The following is a 22,138-nucleotide window of genomic DNA, read 5'->3' as shown; positions in this document are numbered from 1 at the left end:
AGCGGTTTCACATACAGGTTGAACAGTGTAGGGCTTAAGGCAGAGCCCTGAGGGACTCCCAGACCCAGAGAATGGAACGAGGACTGGCCAGGTGGAATGGCTACTTTAAAAAACCGGTCCGAGAGGAAAGAGCGGAACCACTGAAGAGCCTTCCCACCAATATCTACTTCCTCCAAACGCCGCATCAAAATGTCATGAGACACCGTGTCGAATGCGGCGCTCAGATCTAACAGTAGGAGCGCCGCAGTCTGCCCCGCATCGAGCACTGACCGCAAATGCTCGGTCATAAAGAGCAAAGCAGTTTCAGTGCTGTGTTGAGAGCGGAACCCATTTTGACTCTCGTCAAGAATGTTATTACGAGAGAGATGGGCAGACAGGATGGAATTCACGTGTGCCTCAGTGACCTTAGCGGTCCAAGGCAGGAGGGAGATAGGCCGGTAATTTTCCGGGAGCAAGGGGTCAAGATTGGGTTTCTTCAAAATAGGGCTGACCACAGCTTGCTTCCAGGAGGGAGGAACCACGCCCTCAGTGAGGGAGAGATTAATCAAATCCAGGATGGGCTCACGACACAGGGGCGGGAGAAGAATAAAAAACTCCGGCTTCAGCGGGTCTAAGGGAGAGCCAGATTTAATTTTGAGGCTCAGAGTGTCAAATACCTCGTTAGACATAGCCGACAAGGAGGACAGAGTTTCAGAAACCGAGACCTTCACAGCACTAGGAGCATCCCCGGGAACGGATGGTGTGAATCCTCGGTAGATTGCCTGCACCTTCTCCACGAAAAAGGATGCCAAGCTCTCGCAGTGCGAGTCCGTGCAGATTTCTAGCGAGGTAGCCCGTTTCCCCATCAGGTCTTTAAGTACCTTGAAGATTAATTTGGAAGGGTTAGGGCTATTGGAGAACTCAGTAGCATAATAAGCAGCCCGGGTTTGACAGATAGCTCTGTGGTAGCTCTTAAGCTGGGCAAAGTACAGCGATTTTAACGTGGGATCAAAGGATTTCCTCCAGGCTCTCTCAGCTTGCCGGCAGGTTCTCTTAAGCTCGGCAAGAGTCTCATTGTACCAAGGACTGCGGGTTTTGGCGTGACATTTAGACCAACGCAGGGGTATAAGAGAGTCGAGGGCAGTAAGGACCCAGTTACAAAACTGTTCATGTCCCTGTTCCACATTCTGCAGTTTGCCTAGGGGCTGTGCCTCCAATATCCTGACAAACTCCTCCAGCTTAAGTTTACGCCAATTGCGCTTTAGGATCTGTTTATCCACAGGTTTCAGTTGTGGGTTATCTAAGGGACAAGACACTTTAACCAACATATGGTCCGTCCGACCCACCACCATCGGGTCAGATGTTCTAGCCCGGACTAAGGTGGTAAAGAAGGGGTCAAGTATATGTCCTCCTATATGGGTGGGGGAGGTGACTAGTTGGTTAAATTGCATCGCTTCAAGATCCGCTAGCAAGGAGCTGATGGGTAGAGATGACGTCAGATCAAGATGTATGTTTAAGTCTCCTACTATGTTAAAGTTAGCACAACTAGGAACCAGCGAGCTAACCACATCTACAAGGGCGGCCTTGAAGGCGGTGTCGTTCCCAGGTGGACGATAGATAAGCATGCCACTAAAGGTAAATTGATGGCTTACCTTTACCTTAAAAGAGGCGCTTTCACACATAGGAAGATACTGAGCCTTCCACTCAGCCGAAAAGCAAGATTTAATCGCCATGGCTATTGGCTTTATAGAACCTATAGTGCATCCGCTAGCACAGTGGATTACTCTCTTGCACTATTGTACTCTATGTCGTTTTGCATTCTTTCTGGCCTAGAGTTTATTTCTGTACAGTTCAAAAAGTGTGTCTATTGATGCAAAGTTGGATAAACTGTAAGTTGTATCAATTACGATCTGCAAAAGACTCTGCTGCTCCGTGGGTATGGTCCATATTACGTAAAACTGCAAATAAATAAATAAATACATTAATATAATTTCATATTTTTTTCTTGTGAAATGCTAAAAGTTGACACACTTAAAAGGTCTTCTATTGCACTGTGTTTTCTACTTTGCTACTAGGTCTTTATCTTCATTCCTCCTCTCTTGATACTCCTGCTTTGACCAGTAAAAGCCTCTGGCAGGCTCCTAATGGGCGCCTTTTGGATGATGCAAAAATAACAGGGCGTACAGGAACCAGAGTTTGCAAAATAATGAATGAAAATCGTCTCCGAGTATTCACTGTAGTGGTAGAGATCCTTGCAGAAGCTAGCACAGCTCGTTTAGTGGTTGACAAGGGAATGTGATGTTATTGTTCCGATCAAAAGCAAGATAGTTTCAATTCAAAAGCTTTGAGGGAAGAAAAAAACTGCTGCAGCATCAGGAATGATTAGGTTTAACTCATGTGTTTGTGTTTTGCACAGGTTTTGTGCATGGTGTGCAATGGGTCTAGATATCTAAGGAGTGAGCCTTGTTTCCAGTGCCATGGTATTGGCAATGCAAGGTAAGCACCTACGGACAACCAAACTACATTATTGTCATATTTTTTGTGATATACCCTCGTACATATTGTTGCCACCTTTTCTATTTTTACAGTCTTGCTACAGACAGCTCCACAATATTCCACAGAGTGTACCCTTGCATATGATAAGGTGGCTTTCTCATCAGTCTCAGTTGTTTCTTATTGTTTGTTTTCCTCCCAATTCTATGTTTGTACCTCCCTGGAACATATCTATTTTAACCTTGCTTGTGATCAGCGGTGGCAGGCATGGCTTGCAGGTGGAGGGGCAGGCAGGTCGCGGGTTGAGTGGGGGTTGGGGGTCGTGCATATTTATATTTTTTAAATCATAAATAAATAAATGTACCATTGTGCCATGTCCCACGTCTCCGCTCCTGCTCTTCTCCGTCTCGGACAGAAGCACAGCCAAGCCCCACTGACCAACCACAATGCTGCAATGCAGCATTGTGATTGGTTAGGCACCCAGGCTCTCCTGACCAATCAAAATGCTGCAATGCAGCGTTGTGATTGGTTTTGAGCGTCCTGGTTGGACGCTCAACCAGGGAATGGGAGCATGGGCTTCTTCTCCATGCAGGCTGTAATGCAGCTCCGAGAGCTTTCTTTAGTGGTTTAGCACTTGATGGGAGTGCATGGCTTTGTTTTTAGAGCATGCATGTGCACTCTACTTTATAAACTAATAAATAAAATAAATATCCCAGATTCTTCTTCTTTCCCTTACTGCTTCTCTACAGTAGAACAGATGGCAGTCTACATGATTCTCCGGTTGTCGCTTATCACCCTCCTTCCCAAAACTCCACTGCTAAGTTAGAAGTATAGAAAACAACAAAACATTGGTTTCTATAGTTTTAAGTTGGCCACCAATTTGAGTGACATAACATGTGTTGCATTGTCACATCACGTCAAAGCATGTAATGATGCATTGGACATTGCGTCATGCAATTCAATTGCAATCTTAAAAATATGGAAAGCAATGTCGATCATATCGCTTGATGAATATTGGCAGGAAGGGTCCATGTCTGACATTGGTTGGAGAGAAATTTGACATGCTTGGGCCATTCCACAAAAAGATCTCCCATTAGTGGTTGATTTATTTAAGTGTGCCCCTTCAAGATACATATTAATATCCTACTGCAATGCGTAAACAAGCAGCCAAAACAGGAATGTTAGACCTGTCAGCCTTAGGATGGCCTTCCCCCAGACTTTTTGCCTTCCCCCTCCATTTCTACTGATGTTCTTCCTGGCCTTAGGGCTCTGAGTATTTTGCCACTGCTAACCAGTGCTAAAGTCAATGTACTAATGCCTTACAACATGGTAATATTGGCTAATCCCCAATTTGCATATTTAATTTACTTATATGTCCCTAATAGAGTGTACTACATGTACTCAGGGCCTGTAAATTAAATGCTACTAGTGGGCCTTCAGCATTGATTGTGCCACCCACTTAAGTAGCCCTTTAAACAGGGGTCAGGCCGGCCATTGCAGGACCTGTGTGTGCAGTTTAAACTGCCATTTCAACCTGGCAAAATAAACCTCTTGCCAGTCTTATCACTCCAGTAGAATAACATAGCATTGCCTCATTACATTTTATATTTGTAATTTCAATTTAAAATCCTAAATTACGGTGGTGTCAGATTTTAAATTGCAAGTCTGAAAATTCCACTTTTAGAAAGTTGGCATTTTATTGCCTTTCCCATTTAGTGTCTGTAGCCTGTCTCTGGTCACATGACTGGGTGTATCTGACAGTTGGGCTTTGTGTATTCTTTCTAGACAGCCACATACAATAGGGAACTTAAGTATGCATGTATGGGTTATCACTGGATGGATGTAAGCAAGGAGGCATAGCCCCTCTTGCACCTGAATAAGCTGTGTCCTGTCTCCACACAAAGGGCTGCATTCCCCCTTTTGTGAGTCTAGAGCCAGGGCAGAGAAGGCAGGGTGGCAGGAGACTTCGGAGGGAAACCTCTTCCACACTTCAAAGCTTCTCCCCCACTTCAAAGGCACAACTGGGTATAAGTACTGGACTATAGATATCACCACATCAATTCACTTCTGGACCTGTGGATACTCTTTCTGGGCAAAGGACTGCTGTACTGCTGAAGGACTGCTGCCTACTGACCTCCTGCCAGGGGGAGAAGGGCTGGACCTGCAGCTCTTCAATTCAGAACCCAGAGTGACTCCAAGGGCTAGTTGACTTGACTCCTGATCTGAAGCCTCAGGGCTCTGACAGGCTTCCAAGAACCTTGCACCTGCACGTGGACACCAGACTACACATCGCGGCCTCACTGCTCTTCAACAGCATCACAAGCCCGTCAATGGGATCTTCAGAACCAGTACATCGCTACGACTGCGCTTTGCATCTTCGGTGTGGATCCACGTAAAGCCGCAAATCAGAATTTAAGGTGCTTTTCTTCAGCAGGCCGAACTGGGTCCATATGGTCGGAACATGCTCTGTGTGCAGTCGGTCTGAACTTGTGACTTTGTACTGGTCCGGCACGACCAGATATCCACAGTTGCCGCTTTACGCCTTTTGGCACTATTTTCACTAAAAACTTTCAAATTCAATATCTCTGGTTCTACTAATTTGATTTCTGTTGTTTTACTTCTTAAAAATTCCTCTATTTATCTAACTCAGTTGTGGGCTCCTTTCGTGGTGTGTCTTCACTGTGTTACTGTTTGAAGTATTGCACAAATAATTTACACATTGCCTCTAAGGTAAGCCTGAGTGCTCTGTGCCATGCTACCCAAAGTTTGAGCACAGGTTAATTTAGGATCTGCTGTGACTTCACCCTGAGAAGAATTGTAGTTGGTGCCTCCCTCTCCCTCCATCCCCCTTAACCAGTAACCCAATTTCTTACAAGGACAATGCTTACAACCAGCTAACCTGGTTGCAGAGGTTATTGCTGAACACACTAAAGACCAAGCAATTTCACTACCATAATTAATCATACACAACTGAACATGATTAATTGTTGTAGTTTTGACCAATCCCACTTCTGTATTGACCAATCCCACTTCTGTCAGTACTGTTTTATGCCAAGTCATTTGTCCAACATGGAGACCAGTCTACTCGCATCACTACTTATCTCAATATAGGAAACTGTCTAATCGGTTACAGTGCTCAACCAGTTCATCTGACAAGTCCTAGTAATATGTTATGCACTGGTAAATACAGTCAGTTTATTCTCTTGTACTCTTAAATTTATTTGATTTATTGGTTAGGGGTTGACATCTAGTATTGACCCATGCCCTAAGTCATCACACCTTTCATCTCCACCTTCAAGAGGCTATTAGTTCTGTTTTTGAGGCATCTTTCACAGTCCTTGTACAGACCTTGCCTAGTCCATCTGGGTAGATTCATGCATGTAAAACAATAATGCTGGCTACCTTCAAAAACGGGCACTGCACTCATGCTATGAGCTCATCTCACTTCTATTGCTTAAAAGCTCATTGGTGAATGTGCTTTTAAGCAGTAAAAGCACCGAATAAGAGAGCTGTACATTCGGGGTTGCAACTGTGGAACGCCCTGAGCCCAAATCTGGAGGATGAATGAAGCCACCTCTTCTACAAGAGATTTCTGGAAACTAAGCTTTTCAGACTGACTTGATCCCCTGCAGCATCAAGGGTTGTGGCTGGGGAATATCTGACAGGGGTCATGATTCACACCTGGTTGGTGTATAATTTCCAGCAGTCATTTTCTTTCTTCAGCCTGTGCTATGCTCCTTGACTGAGGACTTTAAAGGAGCCAGAAGGTAACATGTTGTATTATTTAACTCTGAAATAGGAAAGTACAGGTAATAAGCAAATGGTTATATTAACAAACAGATTACAGTCCTGTTTGAAAATATAACTTGTTACCATCTGTATAAAAAGGTCAAAAAAACATGTTTAGCAAACAGAGAAATAAACCAGACCTTAAACAGGATTGACTTCAAAAATAGATTGTAGAATTTAGACTGTATTGTGCAATCTCCCTGTTGAAAAGATGGAAGAACTCATGAGGTTTAATAGGGCTGATCAAGGGGGCTTTCCAGCTAAGTGCATTTAAGTAGGTCGGTGCAACACCATTCATAGTAAATTTGCCATTTGGTACCTCCTCGAACTTTGACGACTAGCATGGACAGAGTTTGGAGATGAAAATAAAAGTTTGGAATGTGTGCTAATGTCACTGAGGTTGGAAGAGGTGGGATGATATGTGTGGAGATTATATTTTTGATGGAGTTTTGCACTTAAAGGAGCTTCTGTGTTTTCCTTGTTTTGCAGTTGTTCTACTTGCCATGGTCAGGGCCGCACGGCCTGTACTGTCTGCAATGGAAGGAGGCAGCTGCTATGCTTCATCGAGATGAAGGTTACATGGTACGCATGGCCCATTTATTGGGATGGGGTGGGGATTGTTACATTTTGTCCGTCAGGTGTATACCAGCTTTCTATTCAAAATATGCAAAAAGGCGAATACTTGAGCACCATACGTTTTGGGCCACAGGTGATGTTACCATAATCGGACTTGCTCCATGTCTTCACTTCCTAGCAAGATGCACTATTTTATTTTTGAAGAATTATTTAATTAAGATTTTCACTATTATGCTTTCACATGTCACCCTTCCATGCAATAAAAAAAAGACGCACACACACACACACACACACACACACACACACACACACACACACTCTCTCTACATCTCTCTCTACATCTCTCTCTCCCCTTTTTTAAATATCAAGACCTGTTATTGACTCCAATGGAGTGTGCTTTTACTATTCTAAATCTATGTGTGCATTGATACTGAGATAGGTTATACTATGGACCAAACCACTATGAAGATCATTCTCTGTAGGGTGATGGTCCTCACAGAGATGGTATTTGTCTGACTTTGGCAGAGCTTAACAAAAATTAGAGGCTGGTGATACAATTCTCCCTCCCTCCATCTCTCTAACCAACAATCATAAAAATGAAGGTAGGGTTCTGTGTTAAAAATGCAGTTTATTATGTGTGATTTTATATTACACTGCACGATTTTTGAGTTTTTGGACTATGATGTTATTTTCCAGTGAAAGATTTCTGGGTCAAAGCTGTGAGAAACATTGTAATGCTTGTAGATTGAAACTAGAATTTAAACTACTCTTTACAAGTGGTCTGGCACTCGCCTTAAGGAATATTAGGGGACAGTAGTGTCCTGATATGCATATAATGCCCATTTACCCGTAACTGACCAAAAGTGGACAAATGTAAAGGTACATGTGAATGGGCTTTAGAGATTCACCCCAAGGAATTTTTGGCAATGGCACTCATAAATGGAACATATTCAAAGGTGATGAACCACTGTCAATGGAAAGATATTGAGAGATTTAAATACAACTTTACACATAATTCTTTTGATCCTTGCAGGAAATACTTAGATGGATTATGGCAAATAGTAGATTTCATTGTACAATGGAGAAAACAAGTCAAAAACTGGATATGATTAGGAATAACTTTAAAGTGAAGTTTATGGATTCAACCCTAAAGGAATGGCAATACCTTATTTTTCATTGTTGCCTTAATCAGGTGTGACAGAGTGGAAGGCGTTCATTTGGATATCTTCCGCCTAAATTTTGGAAAACCTTCCTCACTTCTGTTCTGGTTATTTCTTCATACTCTGCTTTTTGGAAAGCATTCCAAACTTGCCTCTTCACCTACCCTGATATCTTGGTCTAATCCAGGTCACCCGGCCTTTTTTGGTAGATCAAAGAGCTGGCATAACTCATTATGGTTGGTGTGTGATCAATACCAAGGAGGCTCCTTCATTCATTTAAGATATGTAGATGTGGCAAATGGTGCATTTTAACGCACATTTGACTAAAAGCCAAAAACTGAGTGTTTCAACATCAACACTAAATAGTGCTTGCTATTGATGGACAAAAATCTTTGTAAGTCATAAACACCAACTCTCCCCTGTGAACAAGAAAACTTATGATATTACTCAATTGCAAAAAAGCCAGTGACCACATTTTGTAAGTCTCCCATCAAACCCTAAAGTCAGCAGCAATAATTAACATTATGAGCCTGAAGAAAGGTGTCCCATGTCATTTCATTAACACACCCTACTCTGCCCCCACTAGCATTTTGCATTCCTATTGTTATACTACAACTACCAAAGCGAGTAAAATTTACAGATACTAAAAAATGTTTACCTTTCTTTTCCTTCATCCTATACTTTTAATGGGAAACAAGGTAGTGAGCTATTGGCTAAAATACCAGTACTCGATATGAATGTGTTACAAATTACCTGGATAACCATCCCTGAAGTCTCTTTTTGCATTCAGTTTGAAGAACCTTAAAAATCTCTTTTAGTTAGACCTTTCAGGGTCCTTTAATTTTTTATTACTGAACCCTCAAATAATTTTGACAAACGTCTGCATTCCATTGAGATGCTATTTTGCCCTGGAGACCATACCTGTATTCCAGTAACTGGCGTGGAGATTTATTGCTATTACTCATGTTTGTAATCTCTGCCCAACACAGAATCACGTTGGAGTCATCATTACAGTTTTCCCTTGTCACACTCACATTTTTGCTGAAAAGAACATATTGGCTACCCTTCCTTTATGTCATGAGACAACAGATCACGAATCACCCATAAGGCAATCTCTCTGGAATCCGCCTTTCAGGTCTAAGGTTACCTTTGTGCATTGGAACTTAGACTTCAGATCTAAAGTTAGACTTCAGGTCTAAACTGAGACTTCAGGTCTAAACTGAGACTTCAGGTCTAAACTGAGACTTCAGGTCAAGGGCCCAATTCACAAGGTAAACTTAGACTTCGGACCTAAGTTTACCATTGTGAATTGGGCCCTTAGACTTCAGGTCTACAGTTAGACTTCAGGTCTACGCTTACCTTTGTAAATTGGGCCCTCACTGTAATCAAGGACTTCAGCCTTTTACTTGTTCTCCAAGTGAACCCGGTCACAAAACATGATTTCTCATACAAACTCTTTATGCATCTTTCTTTAATATTTCTGTAGATTATCCAGCCTCCATTGTCCTTGTCATGTCTCACCCAGACGATGCAAAAAACTACCAGGAAACCTCACACCTACTACTCTGAATATTCCAGTATGGGCCAGCAAGACACATCCTACATGTTTGCCAGCTTGGTCATATCACACAAGTCATCCAGCCTCTTTACTTCTTATTGATAGCTAGACACTGTCCCTTCAAGGCACACTGCTTAGTCCACAGGTTAATCCATTGCTAGGGCACATTTTTTATTAGGGCACAGCTGCAAATTCAGGGTTACTTTTCAAATCCCATCAAACCAATTTAGCCGTTCATTCATATGTAAATTGAATGCCTTTTAACTGTGCAACAGTAACTTGGTTTTTATATTGCTTAGAAAAACAAATTGTTAATCCTACAGGAGTGATTAGCTCTCTGAATAATTTTACTGGAGAAAATGTAGCAACCTTACACATGTACACAGGAATGAAACCACATTTACACATTAAGTAGTTCTTGAGTGTATGTGCAGAATTGGGAACGGATATCACACAAAAACAATTGCTTTTTACTAAGAGTGTAAAATAGCCAACCAGAGATTATTCAACGGCCACACAAAAAAAAGAAGTAGGGGATAGATTGGATTAATGCAAGAATGTAAATATAAATATTTTTTAAGACCAGGCAGTGGTCCCAGGGAAAACAGGCTGCATTTACAAAAAAAGATTGCTTTATTAAAAAGCACACACAGACATGGTGGTCTGCTGACCTCAGCTGGTAAGCATCCCTGTGATGGCTGTAATGGCTCTCAAACTGCGACATACCTCATTAATATCAATTTGTGACACACAAGGAATCCCTAAATAACACTCATTGAGTTTCATACATTAGGAATGCTGATTTCCTAATTCCGATTCAGAGATAATCGCAATTAGGAAATCGGTATTCCTGATGTTTGTACTTCTGGTCCAAAGTGTCTTTGCTTAGTGCAGTACTTTAGTGTGGCATTCTAAAAAATTAAGTTGGTTTTGAATTACCACTATGTCCCTAGCCCCTTTACGGGACTGTTAGAAACTCAGAAAGCACAGACACCACATTGACAAGTATGTCACATGAGGTTGTGTGAGGCTACAATAACCCGGACTTTAACACTCAAACATTGGTACACTGATCAAAGTTCAAGTACCCGTGGATGGGAAATCCAAACCTTGTAGAACTAGGCAAGAGCTCTAGTTTACACAACAATTCAGACACTTAAATGCATGTGTTCCTAAAAAGCGGCGTCATGTCCTGCAGCAGACACGTTGAGCAATTGCTAGTGTGCAAGGCTACCTGTTTTGCATGACTTATTTTTATCCTGATAAATGTCCAGCAAAAGACCGAACATACAAAAAAAGCACACAAGACCAGTGACTCAGTTTGATGAAGTACAATTTATGAGAAGAAAACATAGACTACTATTCTAAACCTGAAAATATAAATACCCATACTAGCACCTTGATACACATGACCATTGGAACATCTGTAAAAATGAATTGTCTGGGTGTTTTGGTACATGGGAAATACATGTGGACCTTAACATTTTGACAACAATTTAACAGATTTTTTAAAATTTGTGTTTAAACATAACTTTACTTGGGTGAAAAAAACCTTTTCATTGCACTAATTATTACATATTCAATACTTTACTACGTTGTAAACATTTAGATGGGGTTGAAACTTTAATATAGGTGAACCCAGAAAAATGACTGACATATATCACATCTCTAAATAGTGTAGACAAGAGCCTGTTGCAAATACTTCTATACACTAGAGTAAATTGCCTTGAGCATTCCCAGAAGCGTGTCTTTATCCGAAGTGCCTATTCATTACCTTTCTAAGTGGTAAACCTTGAAAAGGGATTCAAACTTTAATATATGTGAACCTAGAACAATTACTGACATATAGTGCATGTCTCTAAATAGTGCAGAAAAGGGCCTGTGGCTAATACTTGTATACACTGGAGTAAAGTGTGTCTTTTTCCGAAGTGCATGTCTGAAGATCAACTGGATCTAGTGGGAACAGGAGTACAAGTTTTCTACTTTGGTGAAGGGACACAGTAAGGGCCCTGTGAAAGCCTGGTTGTAAGTCTTGAGAGAAGGATATTCACATCCTTTCTTACACAGATGCAAATGGTCCTCGTACTTGTCTACATTAACAAATGAATACCAAGAAAGACTTTACCAATCCAATCCAAAATAGCTTTTTTCGAGATATACTCAAAAAGCAGAAGACAAACATCTTTGTTACATACAGGATTTAAAAACTAAGATAATTAAAATGTACATATTAAAAGAATTAGATTTAAAAATTTACAATATGAGCAAATGGAAGAAATAGAAATTCATTTCAGCTAGTAACAATTAGTTAAACTCGTTTTCAATAACAATAAGATCAGATAAAAACAAATTCTAGTTAGTCAATCATACTTCATGGTCAAACTAAATAAATTAGAATTGCTATTGACAGGAGATTACCCCAAATTTGAATTCTGCCTTAACACCCACACCCACCCTAAGTATTTTGGCTAGCGCTATTGAAATAAATGGCAGAGTACTGGTGCGTATAAGCCTTTCTGCTTCAGCACTTCTATTTGTGCCCAGTAATTTGTACATTGGGGTAAGCCAAACTCGCCTAGGGGTAGCATATACAGGGCAGGCAAAGAGTAGATGGGCAACTGTTTCCTTGTGTCTCCCACAAGCCGGCAGTTAATATTACTTGCATCAGTCCACCAGGGGTAATGATCCTGCCCTAAGCTGAAAATAGAGCTTCCTATCCCTAGGCTTGGTGATAATATCCCAATAGGATTCGAGCCTGGGAATACATTTTGTCTCTAGAAAAATCCCCGCCATGGTAGATGAATCAGTGCTGCTCCAAACATTATAAGCAGTCTGTTCACAGTATTTCTCCTTTAAGATATTTTTAGATGGAATTGAGGCTTCTACTGGGTTTTCCCACAACATTTGCATACCCATGGCAACCAGGCTATTTCTAACATCCCTTAGCCAGCTAATTGTATGGTAACCATCAGATTTTATAACATCAAGAAACCCTGCGGCATATGATGAAAGTTCAGGCGTCGTCCACAACCTGCGCCAATATAAAATAGGACGCAGCTTGGCGACATCTGCAATGGCCTTCCTACCCAAATCATATCTAAGCGGCTTTAGGGGGGTACTCTGTGGGAGACTAGTAATACTACGAAGGAACTTATTTTCAGAGAGGGTTAGTGGAACAACTTTCTCAAACCCCCATAATTTAGCGCCATGAAGCGCGGAGCTAACAGCTTTTGATTCGTAAACTTGGAGAGCAGACCTAATTGGTCTAGTTAACAACTTCTTGTGCTCCAAGTTTAAAGCTCCTGTATATTGCCGGTGTTTCAGAGCAGCTATATCTATGTGCTGATCCCACTTGCGATCCTTTTCTAGGTGGATGCCCAAATAGGTAATAGCTTTGACCATTTTGAGTGGTTGACCATTCATAAAAACTTTCCCTTTAAAACTTCGATGCTGATTAAAAGCCATACATTTTGTTTTTGCCACATTAACTTCCAGGCCTCGAGCTTCACAAAACTCTTCAAAAATTACTAAAGAACGCTGGCGGCCACTAGGAGTTTTGGATATAATTAATGTGTCATCCGCAAACATTAAAATCGGAATTTTTAAACCAGCTAAAGAAGGGGCATCTGTGTTTACTAGCAACAAGCGGTCTACTATTCTATTAATATACAAAGAAAATAATGTTGGGGCCATGGCACAGCCTTGCCGCACACCACGTTCCACCGGGAATTGGGTGGTGACCCTGCCCTGCCCACCCCATTGGATTTTAGCATAATTTGCTTCGTGCAGCCTCATAACCAAAGTTAAAATCTATTCTGAAAGACCTAGTTCCCGCAGTGTCACCCATAATTGGGAACGGTGAACAAGGTCAAAAGCTGCGCGTAAGTCAACAAAGGCAGCATAAAGGCTGCCTTTGCCCAGTATCACAGTCTTCTAATAAAGAAGGATAAAACGGAAGTCTTGATCGATCGTACTAATGTATTTGCGAAAGCCTGCTTGGAAGGGGGACAATATACTGCTCTCCTCGATCCAGTCTAAAATTTTATTCAGGGTCATCCTCCCAACTACCTTTTGAATCGTGTCTATCAAACTGATCGGTCTGTAATTTCCTGGTTGAGTTTTATCACCCTTTTTGTATACTGGAATTATCACTGCACCTTTCCAGGAGACCGGGATCGGGGCACCCTGGGCCGTTGCATTTGCCATCAACAGAATATATCTACCCTGTCGTGTCTTATCATGAAGAAAAACATCAGCGGGGACACCATCTGGTCCTGGCGCTCGACCTCCAGCCACAGCATTAAGAGCTATTAAAACATCATTATCGTTAAAAGCCTCATCTTTATAAAAAACATATCTGAGATCTTCCATTTGGTTCTCTGGCGCTGTACTCATACCGCTGTGGAACCCTTCCTGGATTTTCCCTGTGAAAGGTCCACTCCTGGGCACATCCAAGGTGAAGCCAGGCATCCCAGTGCTGTTGGGTCGTTGTGGAGATTAAGCAAGCTATTGCCCAGAGTTGCAGAGTGGGACCCATGATTAGAATAGGCACTGAGGTGAGAATTATCAGGTCCAGGGAAATTGAGCCCAAGACCCGCCGAGGCAGGAATTGAACCCTGGTCCCAGGCCAGACTTCTGCATCAGGGTCTGCCACTCTAACCATTGAGCCACACTTCTCCACCTGTTCACATTTCATTTTATGTGAAATCCTGATGTAATCCTTAGTAAAATACACCATTTTAAGATGGTTGATTTGTTCAGAAAATGTATCCAGGCACTCATATTGAGAGTAAAGCAGTCTGCATTCCACAATATTGCTGTGCCATGATTGCACCCAGAGGTAAAGTTGCATGATGCACTCTTAAACTGTAGGTGCAAAATGTGATGTACCTCGTTTCTAAAATCCTATTGGATTCTTGCTATATTACTGCATAACACTTTACCCTAGTGGTGCATACGTGCTACTGTTCTAGAACATAAACATTATGATAGAATAAGCTACTCGTCTCATTCTTGAATACAGAAAATGCCATTTGTGTATTTCCTATGAACACAGTTCTAATATAAAAACTTTCTATTGCATGCATTTGAGTGATCCATTTGTAGGTATAAGGAAAATGATGTTACAAGATGCCATATTTAAAATTGATTTGTTTTTTACTAGTACCGTGTATACAGATAACAGACATTGGGCTATGTATAGTGGTAATACATAGATCCATACATATCGAAATTCGAAACCTAGATTCAGAGACGTTTTAGGGCATGGTCAAAGTGTGCAATTGCACAGGGCGGCCACCTTCCAAGGAGTCCCCTGAGAAACTATACTTTCTTTCTATTTGACCTTTGTTCATTCTACTTCTCTATCTAAATCACTCACCTTCCACATACCGTTACCACTAACTTTGTCTCACAAAACCAGTGTCATCCTAAGGTTTTTGGAGTCTCACGCATGATATATTCCAACTGCTTTTGCATGACCTTGTTCAAATGTAACATAAATAGTTTTGTATTCTTCGGCATCATGGGCTTTGAAATGGGTGATAACATTCAGGTTTGTTTCATACAGAGGCCCCCAAAATATTGTTGCCTGGGCCTCCCAAAATCCTTAGGAAGACACTGCCCAGACAAATGCAAGTAACTCAGGAGTATCCATTCTGCTACTCCTGAGTTACTCGCCAGCATTGTGTGGAATGCTGGGACATTTAATCCTATACTTAGCAGTAAAATTGAAACTACACAAATGCAACATTGCTTGGCTACAATCTGCAGCCGGCTGAACATATCATGCATGATATGAAGACATTGAGAGCGACACACATTTTGTTTGGCTATAAAAGCCACATTTTCTCTTTATGATTTCTTTGAAATGTTTTTTTGCTTTTTGGGTGTACCTCATTCTAAACAAACAAGTGTCTAAAGTAACACTTTAATGTTGTTTTCTATTTCTGGGACACCAGTATACACAGCAGCTGCCTTAGGAATCCTATTATGTAGAAGCTAAACCCTATCTCCTGGTACTTGAAAAAACTGTCACTTCATTGCAGCATCACTTTGACAATATTCAATATATTGTTTGACATCTGAATATTTCAGTCGTTATTCATAAGGCCAGACCTTAACAGCAGGACTGATGTGCAGAAGGACTGCTGATGCACATGCTTGTGGAAGGCTGCAACTAGATGGGACCTTCTGCATCGTGCTCACCCTTTGCTTATTCCAGCCTTCCACACTGGGCATGACCAGAGCACACAAGAATCAACACGTGGGTGCAGCTTTTTTGTGTTTAGCCTGAATGTGGTATTTTTTTTGCATCATAAAAATCTTCATCCACGAGATAGTTACACAAATTCTACAAAGCACATGAAAGTTGAACACAATTATCCTTGTGTCTTCTCTTCACTAAATTAAAACAGATGCTAAAGTTTCAATTTATTAATTAAATTACATTGGGTGGCATTTGAAAAGCTCAGACCAGCCATGGAGCAGTAGAATGCTTTAGTGATAACATTTGTCTTTGAAGGAGGTGGCTGTTAACCATCAGTTCTATATGGAAGAGTATGTTGCGCAGGGTCATGTTGATGTTGCACATAGGATAGTATGCTGTGCGAGGTCCTGTTCATGTTGTATTTTGAATAGTATGTTGTGTGAGGTCCTGTTGATATACATGGAAATGTATGTTGTGAGGGCTCCTGCCTGGGTCCTGTTGATGTTGTTATGGGATAGTATGTTGTGTGGGGTCCTGTTGATCTTTTACATGGAAGAGTAGATTGTAGATTGTGTGGGGTACTGTTGGTTTTGTGCGGGGAAGGGTATGGTTTGCCGGGTCCTGTCGAGATCCTGTTGATGTTGTGCATAGAAAAGGATGTTATGTGGGGTCTTGTTGATAATGTACATGGACGAGTATGTTGTGCGGGCTTCGGTCAATGTTGTACATACAATAGTAGGATGTGCTGGGTCCTCTTGATGTTGTACATGTAAATGGGGGAGCGTCCTTTACAACGGAACTTTTACAACGAAGTACCGTTACGACCCAGGTTTAACTACAAAAGTCATTACAACGACTTTCGCTGGAGGGCGCTCTAGGATAGGTAATAGTTTAATTTACTATCCAACACCTTCCCTACTATCCACGGGGACTGGAGTTGGAATAGTAAATTAAACTATTCACTATCCAGCGCCCCACAACGCAAGTCGTTGTAACGACTTGCGTTGTTAAACCTGCATCGCAAAGGTTCGCGTTGTAACGGTACGCGTTGTACAGTCATACATCCATGTAAATGTATTTTGTGCATGATCCTGTAGATATTGTGCTTAGAATATGTTGCATGGGGTCCTGTTGATGTTGTACATGAGAGAGTATGTTGTACAGAGCCCGGTTGAAAACAAATTACAAAAACAGGATGTGCTAGGGATAGAGCAGGTAATGGGAACTGCATTCGAAGTCTTTGGTGTTGGTTCACTTTATGATACAATAATGTTTCTTTTCCTACCTGACAGGAAGAATAATATCCATGAATATTTATCTGACAAGAACTCAGGGTTTCCCACTGAGCTCTTCGCGGAGGTCACTGGCAAGCAGCTCTTTACTGATGAACAATTTATGGTAACTCATAATCCATGATTTTCTTTTGAATATTTATTTTGAAATTTAAATATAATTAGTGAGTACAATGCTCAAGTACCTTTTACCCTGTTGATGCTTCTACATGTGAGTCCACCCAACTGCACCATCAGCTGCTAACACAGTCCTGTCAATGCACCAGAAACCTGACATGTACCACATTCCTCCAGTACACGTCCTATTCTGTCCCTGTAACTCACTTGACTAGCCCCATCACCACCCTGCAGCATTTCATGGCCCACTCAGTCTTAGCATGCATGTACACCTCACTCTGTAGTACTGCATCACCTGCACACAACTCATGCATGCCAATGGACCAGAGGCCTGACATGCACCCGGATTCTCCCAGTATACAGCTTATTCTATTCCGCTAACTCACTTGAATAACCCCGCTACACCCATGCAGCACTGCATACACAACTCAATCTTAGCACACATTTACACCTTACTATGTACTACTGCAACACCTGCACACAACTCGTCCATGCCAATGCACCAGGAGCCTGAAATGCACCCACACTCTTCTGGTATACTGTCTATTCTGTTACTCTGCTTCACTTGACCAACCACAACTTAACCTGGCAGCATTGCATTCAAAACTCAATCTTAGCATGCATTCAAACCTCACTCTGTAGTACTGCAGCACCTGCACACAACTCATCCATGCCAATGCACCAGGGGTCTCACATGCAACCACACTCCTGGTGTACAGTCTACTCTGTTACTCTAACACACTTGACTAGCCCCACTACACTCCTGCAGCACTGCATGCACAACTCAATATTAGCATGCATTTACACCTCACTCTGAATTACTGCAACACCTCCACAGAGCTCGTCAATGCCAATGCACCATGAGCCTCACATGCACCCCACGCTCCTCTAGGGTACAGACTATTCTGTTTCTCTGCCTCACACGACCAACCACAACATACCCTGCAACACTGCATTTAAAACTCAATCTTAGCACTCATTTTCGCCTAACTGCAATATTGCATCACCAGTGGTTTCCTTGTAACAAGATTATTCTAATTTTATTTTTTGGCTCTGCTCTCTTTCCATTGTAGCATCCATGAATCACACAAAATAAGGCAGAGCTAATGTCACCAGTGCTGGGTGTGTCCCTTTTGAGCCAGTGTTGTCACTTGTGGTTGCCACTTCAATGGACCTTTCATTGGTGTTGCTAAAGCACAAATTTGCATCCATTATATAGACCTGCTAAAAATCTGCTGGAGGACTGGAAGGGCTTTAAGATAAAGAATGTTTTTCACCTTCATATTTAGTACGTTCCAAATAGATGACTATGCAAGTGTTGTTATATATTTTGGCACCATTGGTTGGATAACATTTTTAAACAATTAATGAACTCAAAAGTATTCTTAACTTTGCCCTTAGTATCAGAATTGCAAACTTAAGCTCAGGAGTGTTGCATGATGTTAGGTTTGTGTTTAAAACGATGACTCTGCAGCTTCATAAGTAACGGACGTGATCATAACTGGTGCCCAGTTAACCCATGATTGCTTTTCCTTTCCTAGGTTTATCCGCTGATGACATTCCCTGATGCTTCCATTAATCAGGCTTCCCAGATTGCTATTCAGCAACATCAGGCCCAGTTTGCTTCAGCATCCCGCATTGTAAGACAGGTGAGACACAACAGGTTATGTTGGTGTGACACGTTTGGGTGACCCACCACGAAAACAGAGGTGCTGCCACACATGGATACCTAGTGAGGGAGGATGGTGCCATCTGACATGCGTCTACAGTTAGTTTAACTGAGTCAAGGTACTCTTTAGACAGGTGGCTTGTTTGCATTTGAGCTGAGATTAGGGGCTTCCAAGTAGTTTTCTTAGGTATTCATATGTTCTTGATATGCAGCATGAGCTGCATTTATCTGATCTCTCCCTGTTGAGCAGAATGCTATATATATGAAACACATGAACATCAGATGATTTCATAGGCATCTAGTGTCACATACCATGAGCAAGACAGTATACCAGCTTCCTTGACAGTTGTCAACATAGATGGGATGTTGCTGATTTCCAGCAGAAGGCTAATTCAGAGGCCACGTCCAATGGCCTGGATAGCTTCTATCTCCTCTGCTCTTGTGCTTGTTTGGAGGACACTGTAGAAGTAGGGGAGCTCTACAGCACATGTCCAGAAATGGTACTGGTAAGACATTTGAGAAGTAGAGTTCCTGACCGCGGATAGTTGGTATCTTGTGTGGTGGTGTGCAGACTCATGTAGGGAATGAGTATTTAATGGACACATCTGCAGTAGAGGAGATGACCCAAGAGATCTGAACAGGGTTGTCATCACTCCACTATTCAGGCAATAATGGTGCAGGACATGGATTTTTTTAGCACAGCGATGCAGAACAGACAATTCACAGGGGGATGGTTGTGGTTAAAATGGTAGTCAGAGATCATTTCTGACATTCTCAATCAAATGCAGAAGTGCTAGTAAGTGAAGTGCACAGATAATGTGGGGGTATGAATAACAGGGCAGTAGAGACAGTGGCCTCTAGAAGCTTGCTGAATGTGGAGGTAGCCCACTGAGTATAGTTAGGAAGGGAGTGAAACCCAGGAGCCGAGGTTTTGGTGTTTTATATGATATATTATTAAGTAGTTAAGAGGCATTTCAGTATTTGTCATCTAAAACTAAAGACTGACAATCCTTGATGCATGAGGAAAAAGTTGAGGCCTCAAGATCTCTGAATGAGATGGTGCTGGCTGGCCCCTTGGGCAGGAGAGTTTGCCCAACAGTTAGTTCAGCTGAGGTTTGCCAGACAGAACAAAGACAACAGTTTCCATAGATGTAATGATAAAGAAGTCCTGGAAAAATAACTTTCTAAGATGGATGCTTAACACAGGTGGCTTTAAAGCCTACAACAGCAACCCCATTTTGCCAATAGGAACCTGAGAATAATCTGGGTATAAACTGGTTGGAAGGAACCTTGACGAATTGAGGTCGAAATCAGGGTGAAGGCAACACAACTGTACTCACTCAGCAGGTCTTAATGGTGAAGACCCACTAAAATTGCTTGTGTGCTCCAAAGTGAAGCATCTGATGGGCACTTCAGTTAAGCGCATATGGGAATACCTTTGTGGGGAAATATGTAAACAGTCCGGAAGCGGCCCACAATGTTAGGACATGCAGTGGTACTTGGTTAACTCGCACCAGGGGGTCAGGACATGAGCATTGGGACAGTGCATGCCGTCATTGTAAGGATAAAATGATTATAGTTCAGCCCACATGGGAGACAGCAAAATGGTGCATACAGTCCCTATCAAAAAAGAGTGAATCGTCCCTTGACAATGATTGTTCCCACTGTCTTCCGAATGACACTGAGACTTTGATTCATATTATATGTATATGCAAGAAGTTAGATGACATACGGAGAAGTCTGTTAAAACCACTATTTAAGCTGCATGGAGTAAGGTCCTGCAGGCAGGCAGTGATGCTGTTTTAATCCCTCCCTAGTGCAGCTAAACTGTCGCCTAACAAAATTCTTTGATCTGATAGCACTGAGACTGGAAAACACTAGCTGTTCTCAGTAGAGATATACTAAAGACTACAGTAGATACTGAACTGGACCACTCTGTCAGTTTAAAAATATGCAGTTTATTAATAACTTCAAACAGGCCTGCAAACCTGAGTCAGCAGTGCTATTATAATTGGACTAATTATACGTCTCTATATTCTTGTATCTATTTTTTAACTGTTTTATCTAATGCTATTCTTTTTGATATCAGCCTGTAATGTTTTGAATGCAACTGTTTTAATTAATCATGCATAATAAATTACTTACTTACTCACTGTCTTGTTGGGAGAGTGAATCCTCCCTTGACACTGATGGTACACACTGCATTGCTGGGAGACTGAATCCTCCCATGCCCGTGATGGTGCCCACTGTTTTGCTGGGAGAGTGAATCAGCCCTTGGCACTGATCTTGCAACTATCTTGCTGGGAGAATGAATCCTCCTGTTGGACCTGGCCCTTTTGGCAGGGTTATCGCCAAACTTTTTGCCTTCCTCCTGTTTTATTTCTGACCTGTTTTTGTTGGCTTTAGGACTGCGCATTTTACCACTGCTAATTAGTGCTAAAGTGTATGTGCTCTCTCCTTTAAACACGGTATGATTGGTTTACACCTGTTTAGCATATTTAATTTACCTGTAATTCCCTTGTGCATTGGTATCCCATATACCCAGAGTCTGTAAATTACATGCTACTGGTGGGTCTGCAGCGCTGCTTGCGCACTGGCAGAAGTCACATTTCAAGCATGGCTCAAACCTGCCACTACGGGGCAGGAGTGTACAGTTTTTGCCACAGTGATTTGGCATGTAAGGTTACTTGCCAAGCCTGAAACTCCCATTTTACCTCAAATAGGTCACCCATAAGGTAGTCCTTTGGTAGCCCTAGGGGCCGGGTGCTGCATAGGTAAAAGTTAGGACATGTTAGGACATGTGCCTTTATTGTGTGGCATGTCCTGGTAATGACATAATAATAATACTAATAATAAGCACATTTATAAAGCGCATGGCTGCCCCTTATGACGTGTCTCCGTCCTAGTAGATGAAGAGCTCGGGGAGAAATATCACATCTAAAACATCAACCCTATTAGAAGACAGAAAAACAGAGAACTGATGATAAGGCCACTGCTAAAACAGTGGGAAATAACCAGGTGTTGAGCCTCTTTCGGTACAGCACTTCCAACGGTTCCATCCTTAGATAGAGGGGCAGTGAATTCCAGGCTTTTACAGCTACAAAAGCAAAGGAGTGACCGCCCCTCTAGACTTTTTTCACCCGTGGGATTACTGCTAGAATTGTGCCAGAAGATTGAAGACTCTGACAGGAATGGTGTTTGGTCACCAGAAAGGTCAGATAACGTGGACCCTTATCTTTAAAGATTCTATTGCAAAAGCCAATTGCTTTAAATATAATTCTCTCTGTAAATGGCAAC

The 22,138-nt window shown here is 41.9% G+C and overlaps 2 protein-coding genes across 3 annotated transcripts in view; one reads left to right on the top strand and one right to left on the bottom strand.

Moving 5' to 3' along the window:
- Positions 1-22,138, bottom strand: part of LOC144782352 (protein SSUH2 homolog) — a 274,648-nt gene that overhangs the window by 54,607 nt on the left and 197,903 nt on the right. The window lies entirely within an intron of this gene.
- LOC144782353 (protein SSUH2 homolog) overlaps positions 1-22,138 on the top strand; it is a 124,979-nt gene that overhangs the window by 98,039 nt on the left and 4,802 nt on the right. Inside the window, exons 9-12 of the mRNA XM_078661671.1 lie at positions 2,396-2,475; positions 6,751-6,843; positions 17,056-17,161; positions 18,714-18,821. Coding sequence (XP_078517797.1) covers positions 2,396-2,475; positions 6,751-6,843; positions 17,056-17,161; positions 18,714-18,821 — 387 coding nt within the window. The remainder of the gene's footprint in view (positions 1-2,395; positions 2,476-6,750; positions 6,844-17,055; positions 17,162-18,713; positions 18,822-22,138) is intronic.

The sequence above is a fragment of the Lissotriton helveticus genome, chromosome 9 (genome assembly GCF_964261635.1).
Source record: "Lissotriton helveticus chromosome 9, aLisHel1.1, whole genome shotgun sequence".
NCBI classification, from domain to species: Eukaryota; Metazoa; Chordata; class Amphibia; order Caudata; family Salamandridae; genus Lissotriton; species Lissotriton helveticus.
The sequence above is the reverse complement of the archived record's forward strand: the minus strand, read 5'-3'. Positions and strand labels throughout refer to the sequence as shown.